At 37.0% G+C, this 22824-nt stretch overlaps 1 protein-coding gene across 2 annotated transcripts in view; it reads right to left on the bottom strand.

The window, feature by feature from the left end:
• Positions 1-17840, bottom strand: part of LOC128021397 (integrin alpha-1-like) — a 44382-nt gene extending 26542 nt beyond the window's left edge. Inside the window, exons 1-3 of one of the 2 annotated variants that reach the window (XM_052608527.1) lie at positions 17630-17840; positions 4048-4168; positions 1133-1245 (exon numbers count right to left, since the gene is read on the bottom strand). In XM_052608527.1, the coding sequence (XP_052464487.1) occupies positions 1133-1245; positions 4048-4168; positions 17630-17672 (277 nt within the window). In that variant the 5' untranslated portion in view covers positions 17673-17840. The remainder of the gene's footprint in view (positions 1-1132; positions 1246-4047; positions 4169-17629) is intronic. The other variant, XM_052608528.1, reaches the window with a different exon arrangement.
• Between the last annotated feature and the right edge of the window lie 4984 nt (positions 17841-22824).

Here is a 22824-nt window from a genome sequence, read left to right as displayed (position 1 = left end):
AACCACTATTGCACTGTTCCAGACCGTTTGATGTATACTGAGTATTTATACGTTTTGAACCCAAATGACCCATGCTGTTTTCAGAGTATGTCACAGCAGCATCCATCTGTTATTTTAAGTTAAACTGTTGGCCAATCACAGCAGTGGGTGTTAACTTGCGAGTCTTGAATATGCCCCGCCTTTAAAAACAGACCGTTCTGCAAAGAGGCTCAAAAACAGGATAGGAAATAATTGGTTATACAATTGTCTTAATATATTATTTATTTATTTCATAAAATCACTATACATTATAATTGAACACTATAAAATTTTGCATTTTTAAAAAATGCAGTTTATGGCCCTTTTTACACATTAGCACTCACACAAGTTTGTGTAAAGGCTTCCTAAATTAAATGATCATATTAGCTCCTGAATTAGAAGGATGGGAGTTTCCTCTGGAACGCACCTCTGCATTTGGTGAATGATGATCACTTGATCAGCTGACTTATAAGGACAAAGCAACAGATCTAAATTGTAAACATGAAATTTCTTTTGCAATGCATTGTGCTTTTGCTATGTGAAATACAGTACAGTACAGTTCAAATGTTTGGAAAAATATCTGCTACTCAACAAGACTACAGACAAAAATACAGTAAATCACCAATATTGTAAAATATTCTTAGAATTTACAACTGACTTGAAATGACTTCTTTTTATTTAAGGTATTTCTGTGTCAAAAAGATGTAATTAGGATTGAGGAAGCATGTACCATTTGCCCTCTCTAGAGGTTTTATTTTGGAAAGATGATTTGAGAAGCCCATTCTCAAATCTGGAAGAGTTTGCATGCCATGTCAAGGTGCCATGTTCGTGCATAGCATATTCCTCATCATCTAGTACCCCTAAGTCTCGCAGCAGTGTTTGGGATGTTCAAAGTAACAACTGAGGAAGAATGACATCTTCTCACCAACTGAGGTAATGTCTATTACCCTTCATTTTACAAGTTTTCTGGTATCACCACACCCAAATAGTAAAAACACACTGCAAATGCTATAAATACAGACGGATGAAGCACAGCAATCAACAAAAACAGTTTACAGAAAACATGATGGCACTAACCAAACACACATACACTTAAAGGAAGGCCACCTCTCACCTGGCAATAGGAATTTTTCACATCCAGTCGTTTTGTTTTGTCCCACAGGGCACCTGTAGACATCTCCGGTCCGCTTAGACGGCTGTCCAGTAAGAGGAGAACCAATCAGAACCCTGCAGAGAAAAAGCAGGAAGTAGAGAATGGGGTCATTTAACCCTGACACGAAAAACCCCTTGTGCTTTGTGAGAAAGTGGATGCACTCTGAGCCAAAGTGCTATTGATTGATTCGCCAGTTCAGAGGGAAAGAAAAGCGTAGCATAAATATGCACATGCTTTTTTTTTTTACAGTAAAATGGAACATATGTGAGATGCCAGAGCTATGGAGAGAAAAGAGTTCCCTTTTCAGCATAATAACTATTAGAGAGTTTGATGTTTTAACCTTGCTGTGATTTTTGTACTTTATAGTTAGATGAGTGTAAAAGGTTGTCTACATTTCATTATGTTCTTTGCTACACCTGAGTGCAGTTAGGTGAATAAAGAATATTCACCATGTTCCTCAGATTTCTAATGCTATTTTTTGACAACAATTCTAAAAGTAGACATCCATGTTTAAGCACGTAAACAACTTGAGTCATTAACATTCCTGTGCACAAATGGGCCTTGATACAACACAACACAATCTTCCCTGGTTACAACTTTGAACACCAATGACCTCCTAAGTCTACAAACAATATATATATATATAATTTTGGTACACTTCATGTCTTTCCAAACCTGTGTTTATGTCTGTGGAACACACAACGAGAAATACTGCATAATGTACCGAATGCTCTTTTCCATACCATGAAAGGGTTGGAAGTTGTCAAGTGCAAAAATTACCAGAATGGCACCAAAATGCAGCATGAAGTTAAGCCTACTTCGACTCTTCTGAAGTCATACAAGAACTTTGTTTGAGAAACAAGCTAGAATGTATGTTCTCATCCACTTTAAAATCTTGTATGTTGTCATATATATTGAAATATAATGCATGAAGACATTTCAATCCATAAAAAGGGTCATATGATTCAATTTCAAGTTTTCCTTTCTCTTTGGGATGTCACAACCCCTTGTGTATGAAGAAGATCTGAAAAGTTACAATGACTAAAGTCTCAAATCCAAAGAGATGTTCTTTATTAAAGTTAAGACTCTGCCACGCCCCCCTAAAACGGCTCATTCAAACACGCCCCCATGTCTACATCACTATGTGTAAATATTTGCGTAATGCCACCCAAATGTTCATGCAAAGAAAGAAGACGAGGTTTTGACGAGGGTTGAAGCAGTCATGTCAGGGAGATGCTGTGTGTATCGAGGCGAAAGCAAAAGCACTTTAATTGGTCTTCTGAAAGTAGATGCATTTAGGAATCTTTAAGATTAAATACAACAGAACAGCAGCGCATTTTATGGACAACCATTTTGTGAATTTAGGAGAGGAGGTCATTCTAACTTTACTACTACAATCTGACATAGCAAATGTTAAGTATGAATCAGCTGCTGTAATTATCTTTTGTTATTTGCTACTGAATGTTCAAATGCTGTGTTTTGTGCGTTGTGTGTGTGTGTGTGTGTGAGAGAGAGAGAGAGAGATAGAGAGCGAGAGATGGTCACATCACAGTGGAGTCAGCTGTCTAAACCGTCCGTGGCTTGTGTACTGAAACACATATGAGCTTCATCACTGTGTCTGTCATGCCACTCTGTTCCTCTCTCGAGCTTGAACTGATGGTAGAACTAAGGACATTTTTAACTGTATTTACATTTATTTTGCCAACAAGTGCTTGCGGTATTCAGCCAATCACAATGCACTGGGTCAGTTGGCCAATCTTGTCAAAAAGCACTTGTCAGAAGGAGGGACTTTGTAGAAAACTATGCGTTTGAGAGAGACGGTGCATAGAGGACCTACAATAATGTACAAAAAGCATTATATGACCCCTTTATACATTCAAGAAACATTGTACATTTTACATGATTTAGCCTCCATTAAACATACTTCTAGGATAATTTTATGATGCTTTATGTCATTTTTGACGCTCAACTCCTTCTGCCCCCATTCACACTCATTGTATGTAGAAGATCAGCAAGAACAATGAAAAATATCTTCTTTTTGGACAAAAGAAATAGGGAAGAAATCCAATCACAATGCTTTGGGGTGATATGAGAAGTTAATTTAAGTCTCGTCCACTTATTTCTAGTTAATGAAAGCCGTTTAAACTAGTTGATCTAAAACCAACTTGCATACAATATCAGTAAAGCTAACTTCTTGTACAAATATGATTTAAAGACGTTTGGCTCTTCAACAAATGTATGACTGATTTTTGAAAGCTTTCCTTTGAACAATTTTCGCTGTTTCCTTGTTTTTGAGATCCTCAAAAAAAAGCTATTTTACTTTCTAAAATCCATCCAGATAACATCTGTCAAATCGTCTAACTGCCCCAAACAGGTCATTGGCATGGTTTACAAATCAGTCTAGACCACCTGTGAGAAGTTTGTGTAAAGCTGTCTTGGGGGTCTCAGACCAGCTGAGGTTTTTCTCTGGAAGTAGAGGGTTAACCATTACAAGCAGTAAGGACCCATTTTTAAGAGACTACAGCTTTTACTGAGGGGAACTCTTTCATACAGTAGGGAATCCTTTCCATTTATTTATTTATATTCTTAATGGAGTTGGCAGGCCTTAGTACATTAGCTTGATGACTTTATTGAAAGAAAAAAATGAGCTGTTAGAGATGCAGACTACATCAGTGTTGGCAAAAAGAAATGACCAATCAGAATGCAGTATGTATTGCAAATATTTCTGAATAGCGAATGTTCTAATCATGTACATCAAGTGGAGATTTTCTAACTTTCAAATCGAATAGTTCCTTAAAAATAGAAAGTTTATACACAGTAAATACCAAAACAAGTAGCACACCTAGGCATTTTTCAGATTTAATGTAGAAACGTACCACTTTCCCTCACTGTTCTCAAATTGTTGGACGGTGTATCCGAACATGTCTTCCACTGGTCCACTGAATGACATCTGGTTCTTCTCGTCCACATTGAAACATGACAACCGTGGCAGCAGCGCTATCAAGACAGGATACAATAAAAAGACAACATAAACTTGACACGCAATCTCACATATATCTCACTTTATCTTTTACATAAAACCAAGGGTCATTCTGTCCAATAAAACAACCATTTCCAATGTAAATGCTAGCATCAACCAATAACTATGGTAATCTCTGTTTGGAAGTCTGACAAATCCTAATTTGATGCTTTGCCAAAACAAGATGAATGGAACGCAAAAAAGTTAATGAAATTACTTACATTTTAAATAATAATCTGAGTCAATAAATAAACACAAAGTCTTTCCATTTCCCTTTTTTGTTTTGGGAGAGAGAGAGAGTCCCAGTTGTTCATACACAATTGTGTGGGAATAAAACATGCGATGCAAGGGAGCAACACATGCATAGTAGGCAAAAGAATTTCTCTGAGCAATGTGCAGTAGCCGTCCTGACCTCTTGGACAATGTCCTCCTCATGAAGACTTTAAGTACTTTATATAAAAGAAAGCCTAAATATAGTGTATAAATGCCTCATTGTGCAGAGGCCACAGAGAGTCTTTTCATGTTGTGTGCAACGGAATTCCATTTAATTCCAGAAGTTTGAAGATTGACAAGTCACTGTGGTGTTGAGTACATTGCTAGATCTGGATGAGAACACAAAGAGACAGAAATCCAGTTGTGCTGCCTTACATCTGTTGTCGATAACAATCATGTTCTGAGCTAATGAATACAGAACATGTAGCAGTTGCTCAATGAGGCAATAGAGAGGTAGTGTATGTTCGTGGGCATGCCTTGTATGAATGTCCACTCATAAGTAATTATGATTTCCACCCAAGCCTCCAAACCCACTTTCCATTTAGTCTTACTTTTTTAAAGAGGATGTGCATGATGAGTGACCATCTGAAAGGCCATTTATACACTCACTGCAATGATGGGCGAGGCACAACCAATGTGTTTGGAAAAACAAGCAGAAGAAAAATATTATGAAAGAATAAAAGAAAAAAAAACATGTCTATAAAAGAATAGCTGACCGGTGGGCCTTTCTTGGCCTGAGGAAGTGCTGTTTTGTTTTGAGTGAGATTTGCAAGCTAGATAAGAAGAATAGATTTCCTTTGCAATGCAGATGTAGCCAATGTGTTTTGTAATGAGAGAAAGAACAAGCTGAACAGAAACATGCAGACATTTAAAACATTAAACGACACAATAAAGCTGAAGACTAGGAATAATCTGAAGATGAGGTTGAGGCTTAAAAGAAGCTGTTAAAAGTTACAATGCAGAAGAAGCTGAAAAGGAGCTATTGAGGCTCAAGAAGGCAAGGAACAATCTGAAGAACAATGAAGAAGAAGAAGAAGAAGAAGAAAGGAGGTGAAGACACTGACAGTAAGAATAAGAAAGTGAAAAAGAAGAAGCTGAAGATGAAGACAAAGTGACGTGACGTGACATTCAGCCAAGTATGGTGAACCATACTTGGAATTTGTGCTCTACTTTTAACCCATCCAAAGTTCACACACACACACACACACACACACACACACACTGTGAACACACACCCGGAGCAGTGGGCAGCCATTTATGATGCAGCGCCCGGGAGCAGTTGAGGGTTCAGTGCCTTGCTCAAGGGTACCTAAGTCATAGTATTGAGAGCAGAGAGAGCACTATACATGAACTCCCCCCACCCACAATTCCTGCCGGCCCGAGACTCGAACTCACAACTTTTCGATTGCAAGTCCGACTCTCTAACCATTAGGCCACGACTTCCCCAAAGAAAGTTAAGAGAAAAAAATGGTCTGAAGAAGAAAACAAAATGATGATGATTATGATGAATCAGAAGATGCTGTAAAAACCTCAAAGCTGAAGAAAAAACAAGATAAGGAATAATAACAGGAAAAAGCTGAATGAAGAAGAAAGAGAACAAGATGATGAAGAGGATGATGATGAATCTCAAGAAAATGCAGCAAATTCATCAACGGAGCTAACAGTGAAGCTGAAGAATACTTGAGGATTTGCAAGTTTGTTAACAACAGACGTCCAACAAATGTGCCATCTTAGACACAACAAGCATGATTTGGAAAAGCAACTAAAATAAGACATACTGTAGACAAAGAAGATGAATAAAAAGAAGAAGACGAAGAAGAGAAGTGCCAGCCCATGGGACTTTCACCTCCTGAAGAGCGGCTGTTCTGTTTCGGGTCGGATTTGCAAGATAGAAAAACAGAATGAATTTCCTCTGCAATCTATTGACTCTGAAAACAAAGATGTAAAGGGCCAAAGGCAACCGGACAGCTGGTTTCCTCCTCGACTACATCTGTCTCCTCACAGATGCACGTCACCATCCTCTAAAAACCAGGAGAACTGACTGCTCTCTTAGTGAAGCAGTTGTTTGTAATGTGTAATGAGAGGAAAAAGCAAGACTTCCTGTTAAGGTTTAATGCAGGAACTGCTCTGAGCTAGTGCTCTGCAAACACGCTACAGTTCACACAGCACTTTTGTGAACACACCGACACATACGACTCTGAGGACCTTGGGAATACATCAAAAGAGAGACCCTTACCTTGGAGATTAATAATCTTCGCTGCATTCATGCTCTTTTTTCTTTTTCTTTTTTTTCCTTTGTAGTAGTTCTAGTATTTTTATATACATGACTATATAGTTTTCATTCATTTTTATTTAAGTTTTTAAGACTGATTTGAACTGTAACTATTTACAACCCAATATCATAGTCATAATTCACAGTTAAAAAAAAAAGTCCACAAATAAACTTAACCAACAATGGAGTGTATGCAAATTATATAAAAACTTTTATATAAAAAAATGTTACTATATGAATTAACCACCAATTTGCCTAAATGTAAAATAATTGTCATGAGAGCGTGTTGACTACTTGCAATGAACTAGCTCACATTAGTCATTTGCTTTGGAAATCGGACTGCACTGATCATGCTGTATGTTCTTTATTCATGAAAAATGATTGACTCATAAGAGTCATTTGTTTGTGAATCGGCTATGTCGTATGTTGCTTTTGCATGCAACCTGTGAAGAACATTTCTTGCCGTCATTTTATGATACACAGTCACAGAAGGGTTTAAGAGTGAAACAAATCTATAGCATATGAAGACTAAAGATTTTCTGTGAGCATGCATTGAGTTTTCTAAGTGTTGCAAAGGTCTTATCATGTTTTCTTGCCAAAGTAACATAGCTGTATGACTTCATCAAAATGTTGTCATCACGCCCCAGTGTTTGTGATGCATAGCCTTGGTATCCGTGGAGATGTAAGAAGAAAATGGAGAACACGTTTTGGAAGTCTTTAAAATGATCAGATCCATGCTTGCATTGCAGACAAGGTCAAAGCATGTTAAATGATGCTGTCTTTCCCCTTAGGTTTGATCGTGTCATGTGACAGTGCCAAAATGTGATTAATTGTATTAAGACGTTATATTTTGTTTCCTGTTGCACACACTCTCCTTTTTCGCATTCTTTCTTTTCTGGCTAAATGGACTGATGTATCTGACTGAATTCACGTACTGACATGCACAAAGTCTAGGAAGCACTTCATTACATACATTTCCTACATATTTTGTACAAAATATATTTAAAAAAATACATAATGCATTTTAAGGTTGGAAATGTATTATTTGCCCCATTCTGCACATAGAAAGAGGTGTTTAAGTACTTGTTAAGTTGTATTGCGTCGGGTAATGATTAAATAAAATATTTCTTGCACTGAAGTGCACTCTTTAGTGAATTCCCCACACAACCCCAATATCCCGTTCCTGAATATGCTGCCTACAGATAAGCCTTGTGGAGGACCAAATATTTATTGGGCAAGAAAATGTCTGCCCACAGATTGACATAATGTTCCCTGCTAATTACAGAAGCTTTCATTCCTTTCACTCACACGTGAACACACCCAGACGCTCCCCGAAAACAGCCATTCCTACACAGTTTCGTAAGTGTGCAGCCAGACGGTGCACAGATAGGCCAACAAACCAAGCTTGCTCAAGCATCACACACAAGGTTGTGAGTATACACAGCGCGGGGCAAAGCAGGTCACTTCCTGCATCTCAACTCAAAAAATAAAAGCCAGTGTATCACTTTCCAATTCAGTAAGCTAAATACATCTCAAAACATGTGTTTAGTAAATAACATAGTAAATAACTGTCCTGACATCACTTATGTCAAAAAAACTGATACATTTTTAAATATATATAAATATGTTTTGAATTTAATATAAAAAAACATTTGCAGAAATAAATATATTTGCATGTGTAATTACATTTCCTACATAGTATATACAAAATATACTAAAAAAATGGATAATACATTTTAAGGTTGGAAATATTGTTTGCCCATTTTGTAATACATTTTAGCATTTGAAGGTTTAAACAAAATATATTTTCCACTAGCACAATAAATGTAGCTTATATTCTGATCCCAAAAAAATATATAGACATTGCAAATGAAAAGATTTTTAGAAGTCTCTTCTGCTCACCAAGGCTGCATTTATTTGATCAGAAAAATACAGTAAAGACATTAATATTGTAAAACATTCTTACAATTTAAAATATCTGTTTTCTATTTGAATATATTTTAAAATGTTATATATTCCTGTTATAAGAAAGCTATTTTTCAACAGCCATTAGTCATACATCTACAATGAAATCATGGTTTCCACTAAAAGAACATTTTTTTTTATTATTAATAATTGAGCACCAATATTATGCGTATTTTACTGAAGGATTAAGTGACTCTGAAGACTGGAGTAATGATGCTGAAAATTCAGCTTTGTGTCACAGGGTTATATTTTAGAATATATTCAAATAGAAAATTCATTTTAAATTATAGTACTCTTTCACAGTATTACTGTCTTCTACTGTATTTGATCAAATAAATGCATCCTTGGTGAGCAGAAGAGACTCTTTTCAAAAACATTATACGTCTGACTGAATATTTTTTTCCCATATCCATGACATTGGCATTCATATGGCCCCCTCCAATCAGAAAGCAACATTAGCTATTAGCATAATAGATGTTTTAGCAATTACTGCAAATTAACTAAAATAAATAACTTTGCCCTCCTTCCAAAAGGAAAAGGTTAGGCTGTATATCTGGAGCATGAGATAAAAAAAGAAACATCCCTTCGTGGCTAATCACAGAATGTAAGTGTAAGTGCGGCTCTGGAAACAGTTAGCTTGTCCCGCTGGAGGGGAGTTCGATTCTCTGCAGCAGACATTATCCAGATCACTTCCTGGAGCAGCACTGAGTGCCAACATTCCCCAGGACTGCCGTTTTACATGCAGCTGAAATTAAAACAATCCTCCATCATGTACATGGACTGACTGATGTCTCTCAGCTGGAGTGTCCGTTTAAGTCAAAGCTTGTTAATTTATCCCGGATGGCACTTGATTCATAAGAGTTTGGGTATTAGATCTCTGTAGAGGGCAAAGTTCAAGCTAAACAATATGGTGAGATGGGAAAAAAAGCTGTACTATTTTATGTACTGGCACCAAATTGTGACCTTTCTTAAATTTTATAAAGGAGTGTATATGACAACAGTAACTGGGGAATAAGTAGCTGAAATCAGTCTTTTATCTGTTTCTTTTAACTATTCAATAAACAGGAAGCTAATATTGAGTTTTTTTACATTTTAGCCACAATATTTAACCACAAATTACCAAGTGAGTTTTGTCAACCAAAACATTTACAAACACAGCCTCTGCAAAAATGAGTAACACAGCAGCAATGTTTCATTCCAGAACAAATTAGCTTTGTTTAACAAATTGAAAGTGAATGATTGAGTGAATGATTCAATGACTCATTCATAAAAACAAAGGCTGTGTCAAAAATCGCATACACTCGGTCGGAGTAGGTACTTCTGTTGAATAATTAATTTGTGACCATTAAAAATTGTGTTCTATATAGTATGAATTTGTGCAATATGAATGAAATTCAGTCATACTACATTCATTTCATAGTTGCGTAACTTCACTGTCATTTACACATCCTCTTCTGTGGCCTCATGACCACTTCAGTCCATCCTGTCTGAGGTATTGTAGTAGGTTATCCGGATACTTTGCGCCTACTATTTAATGAATATACTGTGAATTCAGACACAATACTCTTCTCACGTACTGTTTTTCACCAACAAGTACAGAAGTATGCATATTTGAATGCAGCCAATACTTGTTCCATTCCCAAATGGATCAGCAGCTCTGAACAAATCAACTGAATGAATGATTCATTGCAGAAAGAGATGCTAAAAAAAAAAACACACACACGGTAAGCTAAACAGCCCTGATGACATTTACTTCAGAAATAGCAAATTATCAAAATATAAAAGAAAACCAAATGTTTCCATTGGCATAAAAACACAATCCACAAGCAAGGCCTAGTGATGACATAGCATGCAAAATAGCATTTGACAATGTCCCAGCCAGCTCATAAACACACACAGATGAAACAGCACCTGTAAAGTATCTGTTCTCTCATGGTTTTTGTGCTGTGAGGTTTATGGTCTCTGAGAGAGAGGTCAGCGGGTCATGCCCCTGGTGTCATGTTCTTTAGCAGCTTCTAAAGGTCTGGCTTGTTATGTTGTACATTTTATGGGACGTCAGGGGTTTTTCCTATAATGTTTCATTGCAATGGTGCTCATTTTGAGGAATGCTGCTTTAACAAGAACAAGCGCTTTCCTTTTTCGACTGACATCAGAAATCCCTCTGTTACTGTTCAGCTCCTATCCTCTAACCGCCTGGCTCCTTTCTGGTATGTAACACCCAAACATTTGTGCCTGATGTGTTCAGCTGCCGGTAAACTGGAAGGTTTATGACATTAATCGGAGCGATATAGTACAGTAACTTCTTACATGATCCAGATGCTGATGCAATCACACATCTGTCATACAAACTGTTTTATCTTATTTGATATTTGGTTAGGAACTACAATTTATGGTGACTAGTTTCTAAAATTCTAAAACATATCATTTTCCCAGTCCCAAATCTACTTTTCCTCAAATGATGGTTAATTTACTCAGTACTGTAAGCACAAATAAACAAAGGATTGTTTAAAGATTTCTAGTCATTTATTTACCAGAATAATCACTATAATTTATGGGGATTACTGAAGTATTATGTTGAAAGGTTTCAAATGTTTAAAGGTTGCTCTGTAAAATCTCATTCACTGTAGTAAGAGGCCATAGTCAAATTGTTTTTATTAAATCTGACAGTGTGTAATGAGTGTTCAGTGAATACAACGGCGGTAATGTATGAAGTCTTTGAAGGCAAAGTCTGACTGATATCAAAGATAGCTAAGTTTTGAACTGGTTTTTGCCATAAACATTTGAGGTTTGTATTTAACAGTTCTGATTTTGTTTTTATTGTTTTGAGAAAAGTGTTATAATTCATCATAATGTGTCTATTCAATTTAGGAAAAATGGTGAAGTGCACAAAATCTGCAGAAAGCAGGACAAAGACGTGCAAAAGCATCAGAAGATCTCTGTACTAAACTAACAAAGAGTCTTCCGGTTTCAGAAATGTTGCTTCCTGTGCATCTTTTTTTTAAGTCAGGCATGAGACCCCAAGAGTCTGTTTCAAATGTGCAAGAAGCTGTTCCATTGGAAACTGAAACCATCTTAAAACTTTTTCAATCAGATGCACTTTTATATCAAAAGTTCAGTGCTTGTGCACTATTGTCATTATTTACAATAATGGTGTTTTGTCATTTCAAAGCATTATGACTTTATTTCTTCAGTTAAACAAATAACAAATAGATTTTCTTTTGTACATACAATGAAAATCAATGTGGTCCAATGTGGCACTGTTTTTTGTATGGTCAAAAGCAGTTCTTTATTCTTCAAAATAGCTTTGCTTGTGTTCCACAGAAAAAAAAAAATGAATCCATACAGGTTTGGGGGGTGAGTAAATGTTGAATTTTAATTTTTAGGTGATCTATCATTTAAAATACAGTTTTTTGGGGGTTAAATTATATAACCTTACTAAACCTTATGTCAATCTATGAGTGCATTTGTTTTTGAAGTGACTGGAAACGAAAGACACGATTTTCCTAAGTAGACTTGTAGATCAAAGTTGGAGATGTTTTGAACCTAGGGAAGCTAAGTATGCACAGATGTGATGGAAACTTCACGTCTGATGGATCTGAGGACCAGCGAGGGATGTGTCTGCCTCCGGTATACTCGCCCAAACAACCAACGGTACTTTTCCAGCATCTGACAGCCGCTGGCACAAAGCAGATGACGGGAGCAGTTTTTCCAGCTAGTAGTAGTAAGAATGTCTAAAATACCCTGGAACCCGGAATACTTCCTGCGATCATTGCATAACAGCAAACAACGTGCCTTACAATGACAATTTATAAGAAATCTTCCAGATCGCATGGTTGTCATGTTGTATCATATTCAGTGTGAATGTTTTCACAGTAGCTTGCTGAGTACTTATTTAAATTGGAGGCAGACCAAAGCAGTAATTATGTCTATTATGATCATTTAAACCAAATTGCCCATTATGTGCCCGTTCTTAGACAAGTAATTGTTTTGCCAAATCATACTGATGCCACTATGACATGTTCCATGAACATCCTGCTCTTGAACTCCTCACTGGGTACTATGATACATTAACTGCAAATATGCAAAGGTCTGGAGATTATTTTTCTAAGGAAACATACTGTAGCAGCTCAAATGCAGTACATGACCCACTATCTACAATCTACAACTGTCTTCTGCTATAATTATGAGTCATAGTGTTTCCATTAAGAAGACTAGGGCTTGTCTGCATGTAATGGAATGCATTCTCCAATCTGAAGTCTCCAAGTATAGAAGAAGACAGTTCACAGCTAGGTCTTCTGGGAGATTTGAAGCTCTTCCAGTAAGTGCTCTTGATTTATGACTGTGGAGATCTTCATGCCAGCAAGAGAAGAGTGGCAGATCGCAAACTGCTAACTTCAGCCCGTCTCACTCTACAATTGACCATTTGTCTTCTAATGACTCTATTTTTGGTTCCTTTATTAAATTAGAAGAAAAGGACTGAAATTAAACTACAGTCAGCCATATAAGATGCTCAGGATAAAAAACAATTCATTTAATGAAGTGAAACAAGTTTAATGAGTCTGTGCTGAAGATGACTTAAAGGAATTTAATTTACTCAGCTTCATATTTCAATAATGAATAATGTTTCAATGCGAAGCATAATAGAAGATATTCTGATAAATGTGTTTACATTTACATTTAGTCATTTAGCAGATGCTTTTATCCAAAGCGACTTACAAATGAGGACATTGGAAGCAATCACAAAACAACAAAAGAGCAATGATATATAAGTGCTATAACAAGTCTCAGTTAGCTTAAACGCAGTACACGTAGCAAAGGCTTTTAAATAATATAATAAACAGATAGAATAGAAAAAGATTAGAGCAAGCTAGTGTTAGGTCTTTTTTATAATTGTATAATAAATAAAAATAAAAAAGATAGAATAGTTAGATATTGTTTTTGTTTCGCTAAAAGAGTGAGTGCTAAAAAAAAAGTGCTAACAAATCAATTAATTTAGGTTAAGGGGTGCAGAGCTAGTGGTGGTTTTGTATGCAAACACCAAAGCCTTGGATTTTATGTGAGCAGCTATTGGTAGCCAGTGCAAATTTATTAACAGAGGTGTGACGTATTCTTTTCGGCTCATTAAAAATTAATCTTGCTGCCGCGTTCTGGATTAATTGTAAAGGTTTGATAGAATTGGCTGGAAGACCTACCAAGAGCGCACTGCAATAGTCCAGCCTGGACAGAACAAGAGCTTGAACAAGAAGTTGAGTGGCATGTTCCAAAAGAAAGGGCCTGATCTTCTTAATGTTGAATAAAGCAAATCTGCAGGACCAGACAGTTTTAGCGATGTGGTCTGAGAAAGTCAGCTGATTATCAATCATATCTCCAAGGTTTCTGGCTGTTTTTGATGGAGTTATGGTTGATGTGCCTAACTTGATGGTGAAATTGTGATGAAACAATGTGATTGCTTGAATCACAAGCAGTTCTGTCTTGGCAAGGTTGAAGGTGATGGTCCTTTATCCAGTAAGAAATGTCTGTTAGACAAGCTGAGATGTGAGCAGCTATTGTCACATCATCAGGATGGAATGAGAGGTAGAGTTGAGTGTTATCAGCATAGCAGTGGTATGAAAAGCCATGTTTCTGAATGACACAAACTAATGATGCAATGTAGACAGATAAGAGAAGTGGTCCAAGAACTGAGCCCTGAGGCACCCCAGTAGTTAGATGTAGCGACTTGGACACCTCACCTCTCTAAGATACTTTGAAGGAGCTATCTGATAGGTAAGACTCAAACCACTGAAGTGCGATTGCTGAGATGCCCTTTGTCAGTAGGGTTGACAGGAGGATCTGGTGGTTAACCGTGTCAAAAGCCCCGGACAGATCAAACAAGATAAGTATTGAAGATTTGGATTCCGCTCTTGCCAGTCTAAGAGCTTCAGCAACTGAGAGCAAGGCAGTCTCAGTTGAATGTCCACTTCTGAAGCCAGGTTGCTGTCAAGGAGGTTGTTCTATGTGAGAAAGGCAGAGACTTGGTTGAACACAGCTCATTCAAGTGTTTTTGCAATGAAAGGAAGAAGGGAAACTGGTCTGTAGTTCTCTAAAAGAGATGGGTTGAGGGTGAGTTTCTTAAGTAGTGGAGTTATACGAGCCTGTCTAAATGATGAAGGAAAAACACCAGTGTGGAGGGATATGTTAATGATGTGATTGAGTACAGGTACAACTGCAGGAAAAATGGCTTGAAGGGGGTAAGAGGAAATAGAATCAAGCGGACAAGTAGTAGGATGATTAGAAAGGATGAGTTTGGAGACTTCTGCCTCAGAAAGTGAAGAGAAGGATGTGAATGAGTGTATGTTTACTGATGAAATGTGCTTGACAGATTGTGCTGTGGAAAATTTTGCACTGATGTTTTTCATTTTATTAATGAAAAATGTAGCAAAGTCGTCAGCTATTAGAGATGAAGCAGAAGGAGGAGAAGGAGGAAGGAATTTTTTTTTTAAAGCATGCGAGAGACAAATTGTTAATTCTGTTATGTTGTTATGTCCTTTTAACAGTTGAGACATTAGCAGAGAAGGAAGAGAGGAGTGACTGATACACATTAAGGTCAGTAGTATTTTTGGATTTGTGCCGCACCCTTTCAGCAGCTCTAAGCTTAGAAAGATGTTGGCGTAGAACATCAGATAACCAAGGGGCAGTACGGGCTGGCCTGGAAGACAAGGGGCTAAGAGTGTCTAAACAAGATTTAAGAGTGGAGCAGAAAGTATCAGTAGCACTTGTACACATTCATCATTTCATTGTCATTCAACATTTCACATTTGTTCATAGCGTGAAAGTCAGTGTGGTTGTTTTGGACTGACTTTCATTTCATTTCAAAAAACACAGTGACATTTTTCTAAATATCTTCTGTTAAACATTCAATGAATTCATTATTTATCTGAGACAATGCAGGCATTTGTACATAAAGCACACACAGAGAGAAGGAATGCATTCCAGTCAAAGCCTGGAGATAAACCGGACACATCGTTTATCCATGGAAAATATCTCAGCATTCACAGAAGACTGAACTTTAACTTACGCAATCTATTAATAAAAAAAAAATCGTAAAATATTATCAATATGTTTAAAATATAAAAAACTAATATAATAGTAAAATATAAATAGTACCATTATTATATCATAATCTCCAATGACTTAGAATAGTCGACTCAATGAACAGTCGGCACATCTGAGGAAATAACTCAATCACTCAATAATCTACAAAGACAACAGATCTTTTTGTGTCAAGGTACACAGGCCTTAGACATGTGTAGGTGTCTGATGTCCCATGCATTCATATGCAGATTGCTGACGGAAAAACAATGAATTTCCTATAATGTCTCAAACCAAAAACACCTGCACACTCGTCTCCACTAGGAATTTACACGGCTTAAATGTCGCCACTACAATAACCACATCTGGGTCTTTGGGGCTGTGGAGGGGACAGACATAGACAAAAAGGATTCTTGACTGTTGTCTTACAAGGGTGCTGATCTGTAATCTCAGAGGATCTAAAAAAAGTAGGTGAATGACAGGAACTAAAATATAACAACCAAACAGTATCATTGTACTCATTTTGTAAAGTAGTATAATGAAATGCTTCACAGTATCATATACAGTAGGCATGAATATGTTAACAGACCAGTATTTAGAAGTGGGAACAGATTTGGAGAAATGTAGCATTACATTACTTGCTCACCAATGGATCCTCTGCAGTGAATGGGTGCTGTTAGAATGAGAGTCTGACAGCTGATAAAAACATAACAATAATCCACAGAGGATCCATTGGTGAACAAGTGATGATGCAATAGGCCTACTAAATTTATCCAAATCTTTTCCGATTAATAAACAAACTCATCTACGTCAAGGATGGGCTGAGGGTGAGTCAATTTTTGAGTCATTCTTGAGTAAAGCAACCCTAAAGTTCATGGATGGTGTAACAGTGGGATGACCCTGCACCTAATATGAGTCAATGTGTTGTGAACCTCTATGTGCAGCTGCATCCACAACTCAATTCCTTAACACGGGTCACAAGTCTGCATCACATGCATTCCTAAGAATCTGATCCCAAGGAGAAGTGGGTGTTATCTTTATTTAGTTAAAGTGACAGGCAGGGCCAGGGAACACTGATTGCTATTCTTTTTAAAAAAAATGTGGTCTTCCTACTCCCATTTAATAACTTAAACACTTTATTTTGATGGTCCCCTTTGAACATTCTGTTGACAGTGTAATTTTGTAATGTTGCACCAACATATCTACAATCTCTTATCAGAGTATCAGTACACTCTTTGCTTAATATTTTAATATTACTTTGCTTAATAACTATTTATTGTCAGTCCCCCAACAGACTGATAAGTAACTTTGCAGTTTGTAGAATAAAAAAGCTTTGCATGATTTCAAGCATTTATCAAGTCTTCTTTTTTTTTTAATGTGCACAATTTTGTTTATTTAGCAAACAATTTCAGAGTGCACCTTTAAATTTCACTGTAACCCAGAATGCAGAATGTCAGAGTAAGAGTGATAGAATAAGAAAGCGGTAACAAAACGGCAGATGAACCATATCCAGTGGCTCGGAATGTAAAGCTAAAAGTACGTTGCAAGAGAAACATGTAGTACACAACAAACCTATAGTACACATCTACACACTGTTCAAGCATGGGCATGGTATGATGCGCAAAACGCCGCGTAAACATGCGCTTAAGTAATGTTCTGTACGTCTACGAGAAGATAAATAACAATCAGAATAGCTTAATAGACCATATTATGTCAAACTGGATTTAATACCGGATCAATAAATGCATGGTCTATTGAATATACTAGTGACATGCAGCGAAAAAATAACCTACACTGGTTTCTGACAACATAACAGACACCGAAACCCGAACAAATAAGACCCAATAAAAGAAAAACGTACCCAGAAGCGCTGCTAATGTCAAACGAACGATTCCAGAAAGCATCTTCCAGGTTCACTGTCAGAGTCTGGAAGCGCAGAAGCAACCGAGCAGCAGTCAAGGACTCGATTCAGTTACTCTCAGAGTTATCTACACGGCCTTTCCTCCGCAAAGTCAATGTCCCAGTGCAAGTATCACACCTTGTGGCTGAGCTTCAACTTGCCTGACTTTACAAAGCGTCTTTGAAAGCGTGAAGAGTGACGGCGTTTTAGGGGAGGACTCCCCTGCACTCGTTCACATTCAAATACTCTGCTGTACTCGGTGAGTTTTAGGCATTAGTAACGTTACAGTATGCACGCATTTACAAACGTAGACAAATAATTCAAATATCACCACTAATAAAAATAATTATCATTTAATATATTATGACTATTTTGATTTTTATTGTGCTTATTTGAGTGGTCTAAACTGGTCATTAGATTGTTTAAACTGGTCACTATAGCTGGTCTAAACTATTCATTATCTGGTCCAGACTGGTCACTGGCTGATCTAAACTAGTTATTATTTGGTCTAGGATAGTTAGCTGGTTAAGGCTGGTCTGGTCATTATCTGGTCCAAGATGTTCATCAGCTGGTCCAGTCTTTCGTGTGCTTTACTTAAGTTCCTTTTTCTCTGAATATTTTTTTAGACACATCCATTTTTAGAAATGCTGTCTTGACGTTAATAATGCAAACCATGCAAGATACCAAACGCAACCTGAAGTGTAAGTGTGTAGAGTTCCCTTGAGTCCTGTGTATTTCTGAAAAACTTCAAATCCTCTTTTCTTTAGATCCTCTCAGAATCACGTTCCAGGACAACACTGATTAGTGTTTTTTTGTCTGTCTTTCTTCAATCAGTTTCCTCCTCCACACCCGTCTGCAGGCTTCCCTTTGAACGAGCAGACACAGCCTGTTAAAGAAGAGACCATACACATCCTACACATGTCAGACATACCCCACCAACAGCTTATACATATGAATATCCCAAACAAATCCCCCCTGACTGAAGGAAATGAGGCGTGTTTGACTGATAAATATTTAGCCAATAGGTCAGATTATAACCAAACTATGTTTTTGCTTTATTGAGGCATTTTGAATCACAACATGATGATAAATATAGAAAAAAAAGACATGAATTCCATTTACCGGTTCAATATAACTGTAAAAAAGCATAAATGGATATTTTTTAAAAGTCTCATTAATGTAAAAGCCTTCTTTAAATTCTTGAAAAAAATAATAATTTGTATTACATTAATTATCTATTTATCATTCAAGATATAGAACTGTTTTGTTTTCAAATATAAGTAACATTTGAAGAAAATTATTTTAATTTACTGTACATCGAATCAGAAATTTCAAATAACAAAAAGCCATATTGCTATTATATGACAATAAAACTATTCAACAGAAACAAATGATATCATAGAGAGTATTCTCATGACTAAACATTTAAAAGTCTTTTTTATTTTGTGTTTATATAATTTTATTAATTATTTAATTATTTAATTTCATTTTTAAATGAAATTGAAAAGTTAGTTAAGGACAGACAGACAGAATTTCAGAATTTCAGAATTTATTTTGTGGCTGGACTGTTTATTTAGAACACAGCATGATCTTGATTACTAACCCTGGTATCAAAGAAAAGCTCTTAAGATGACACTTGCTTTTTTTATATATATTATATTTCTCCTATGTGTCCAGGACAGTCAGATGTCTGTTCTTCAAGCTTGTTCTTCTCCATTTTCTAGATTCTTTCCTAGAGAGATATTTGTCATTTTAAAATGCAGGACTCAAAAATATCCCATTGCAGATGACTGCTTTTTTTTCATCCACAGTAAAATTCGTGAAAAGTCAATGTGCATGACAGCTCACAAAGATGAACTTGAGGAATGCTGGGATTTTTGGACCCGTTTGGATCACTTGATGATCTGTGAATGCTGTGTCTCTGTGGTTTACCTCATCCACACCCACTCACTTATTAGGCAACATCAGCAACCCACCAAAAATGTTGCATTCTCACTCCCACCAACTCATTTTGGTACTTAAACACAGATGTGCTGCCACCCACATAGCAAACGGACTTGGCCCAAATGTGGCCTCAAGGTGGCAATGCTGACCTCAATGGCCTGTACCCTTTCAGCCAGAGCTGGGCCATGCGTGGCACTGACGGAACAGCGGGGATCCAGCAAACAAAATGAGGGCCGATTGTTGATGGGAGGAGTGTGGCCCTGATCTGTCCAGTGATATGTGGCCCAAATCAGGCTGAGATCTGGCAGCATATTATGACCCATGTTAAACAAGATAAATACAATATTGCATGATAATGGTTAAATGATCACATACATTTTAATGAAGTGTGGTATCGTCAAAATGTAGTCTTTGAAATGGCAAATCAAAACAGAATGAAACATTATAGTTTATAAATTAAGCAAATCAGTCAAGTGCATTAAACTGCTCTAAAAATGTATTTTATTAAATGTTATATTATTATTCTTGGTAAAAAATAATCTTAGAATCCTTACATGAAAAGAAAGAGAGAGAGTTATCATGTCATATTTATTTGGTTTAGTATGGGACACACATTGATCTATAATAGAGAGTTGGGGCACATCATTTTTGTTAGTATGCTGTCATGCAAACTAAATAAAGTTAAATAAAATGATCTTGAAAGTATTTTATTTTTATTCAAATCCTTTATTCATGTTTGGTGTAAGGAACAGATCCAAATTCACACCACATACATTGGCGATATATATCTCCTTCCTCTGTAGCTATAGTAACTATTTAAAAATTTGATATTAAGAAGTTTTTGTCACTGTGTCGGGTCTGTGTTTCCCTGGGCGTCAACTAGTGGTCTCACTTCCCCATCGTCACCCCACTGCAGGAACTACATTTCCAACAAGCCTTTGTCCCAATCATCACGGTTAATTGCACACCTGTTTATTGCACTCAGCTGTCTCCACTTTCATAATTTGCACCTGTCCATATAAACCAGCCTGTCTTTTTTTTGTTTCATGGAGTCCTTGTTTTCCGTCACCTAGCTTTCTCGTGTTCCCTTGTGTTTTTCTTGTTTATTGTTTTGGACTGATTTTATGGTTATGACCCCTTGCCGTTTTTTTGGGATTTTGACCTTGGAATACCACAAAAAAATACTGCAATTGGATCTCTCATTTCCTGTGTGCATTCCTGACAGTTTAACAACAAGTTTTATGGCAGCGATATCAAACGCTCATTGGCTCTTGACGGTTTCGTCATAGATTGCAACATGCTGTGTTTCCTGTGATGCGTGTTTTGAATGAGCAAGAGACTTAGGTCTCTGCAGAGCAAAACTGGGCGTTTATCACCTTGTGGGTGTTTTCAAACTGCTGGGTGTTTCTAATTCAATCAAAATGATCCCCCTTACCCAACCCCAGCCGTAAACCTAACATCACTATGACGTATCATGATGTAAAACACCCTGATCTGGTAACTCCCATTACTTTCCTGCAAAGACCTATACTTAATAAGAAACGCACGTCTTGAGGGAGTGGATCGGGATAGTACTTTCAGCGTTTAACAAATTAAATTATGCCCTGCTACTCACACTACTATTATATTCTGCCAGAGTGGACTGCAACTGAAATGCATCATCATTTGGACTACTGTGGTACTGCTCTTTGTCACATCTGTAATAAATGATTACGATTAAGTTACATGTGTCTATCTGTTAAGTTTCTCTTATATACTGTATACTTTATACACTCACTCTGTATTGGTTGATTTGTTCTTTATAAAAACAAATAGAAAACCAATGCAATACGTTTTTTTAATTGCAAAGTTACATGATGTGTGAGTTTTAAGTCTGATTCTCTATTCAGTTCAATGTACTTTATTGGCATAGTTTGTGTCTACATTAAAGCATGTCACAAAATGAATAATTGTGATCATAGTAATATGATGGTATGGGGTTGCATGAGTGTGTGTGGCATGGGCAGCTTACACATCTGGAAAGTCATCATCAATGCTCTAGAACAAGTTCTAGAACAACATATGCTCCCATCCAGACGTCGTCTCTTTCAGGGAAGACCTTGCATTTTCCAACATGACAATGCCAGACCACATACTGCATCAATTACAACATCACAGCTGCGTAGAAGAAGGATCCGGGTACTGAAATGATGAGCCTGCAGTCCAGATCTTTCACCAATAGAAAACCAATTAGGCGCATCATAAAGAGGAAGATGCGACAAAGACCAAAGACAGTTGAGCAGCTAGAAGCCTGTATTAGACAACAATGGGACACCATTTCCATTCCTAAGCTTGAGTAACTTGTCTCCTCAGTCCCCTGACGTTTGCAGACTGTTATAAAAAGAAGAGGGGATGCCACACAGTGGTAGACATGGCCTTGTCCCAAATTTTTTGAGATGTGTTGATGCCATGAAATTTTAAATCGATTTATTTTCCCCTTAAAATGATACATTTTCTCAGTTTAAACATTTGATACGTCATCTATGTTGTATTCTGAATAAAATATTGAAATTTGAAACTTCCACATCATTGCATTCTGTTTCTATTCACAATTTGTACAGTGTCCCAACTTTTTTTGGAATCGGGTTTGTAAATTACAACAAAAAAAGGGGTCAGATTGTACCATAATATCCCAATGCAAACTATCGTAATGATCTTTAAAATAAGCTTGTTGTTGTTTCTTTTGAGGGATAAAATGTAATCTGCACGTGTTAGTTCGAGACGAGCCAATGCAAACAATTGACAGCTTTAATGCATGTGGTTCTGTCCTTTAATCTATATGGTCATGTTCACTGATTGGCAGAAACAGGATAGCCCTGATTTTCTGATCTGCTTGTTTGACAGCTCTCAGCAGGTGCCCAAGCAATCAACACCAATCGTAAGAGTTCAGAGTTCAAAAGGACCCCCTCAACGGTCATGTTTAGGAGTGTGAGAGTCCATGTGTCTGGTATGATTTAGCAAAGAGGACTGCGATAATGTAACAAGAGCTGAGGAGAAACCAGCTACCTACTCCACCAGGACGCTTGAGTTCAAATGTTAAACATCTAGCCATTAGAGAGAAAGAGTGAGGTTGATTTAGTGATATTCTCATTGAGATTCACGATATTTGCTGTATTCTAATGCTCACTTGTGTGTTCATGGAGGGTCTATCACTGCGTCTGATTAAGGCACTG

The sequence above is a fragment of the Carassius gibelio genome, chromosome A10 (assembly GCF_023724105.1).
Source record: "Carassius gibelio isolate Cgi1373 ecotype wild population from Czech Republic chromosome A10, carGib1.2-hapl.c, whole genome shotgun sequence".
NCBI classification, from domain to species: Eukaryota; Metazoa; Chordata; class Actinopteri; order Cypriniformes; family Cyprinidae; genus Carassius; species Carassius gibelio.
Note: the sequence above shows the minus strand (reverse complement) of the source record. Positions and strands in the feature narration are given on the sequence as shown.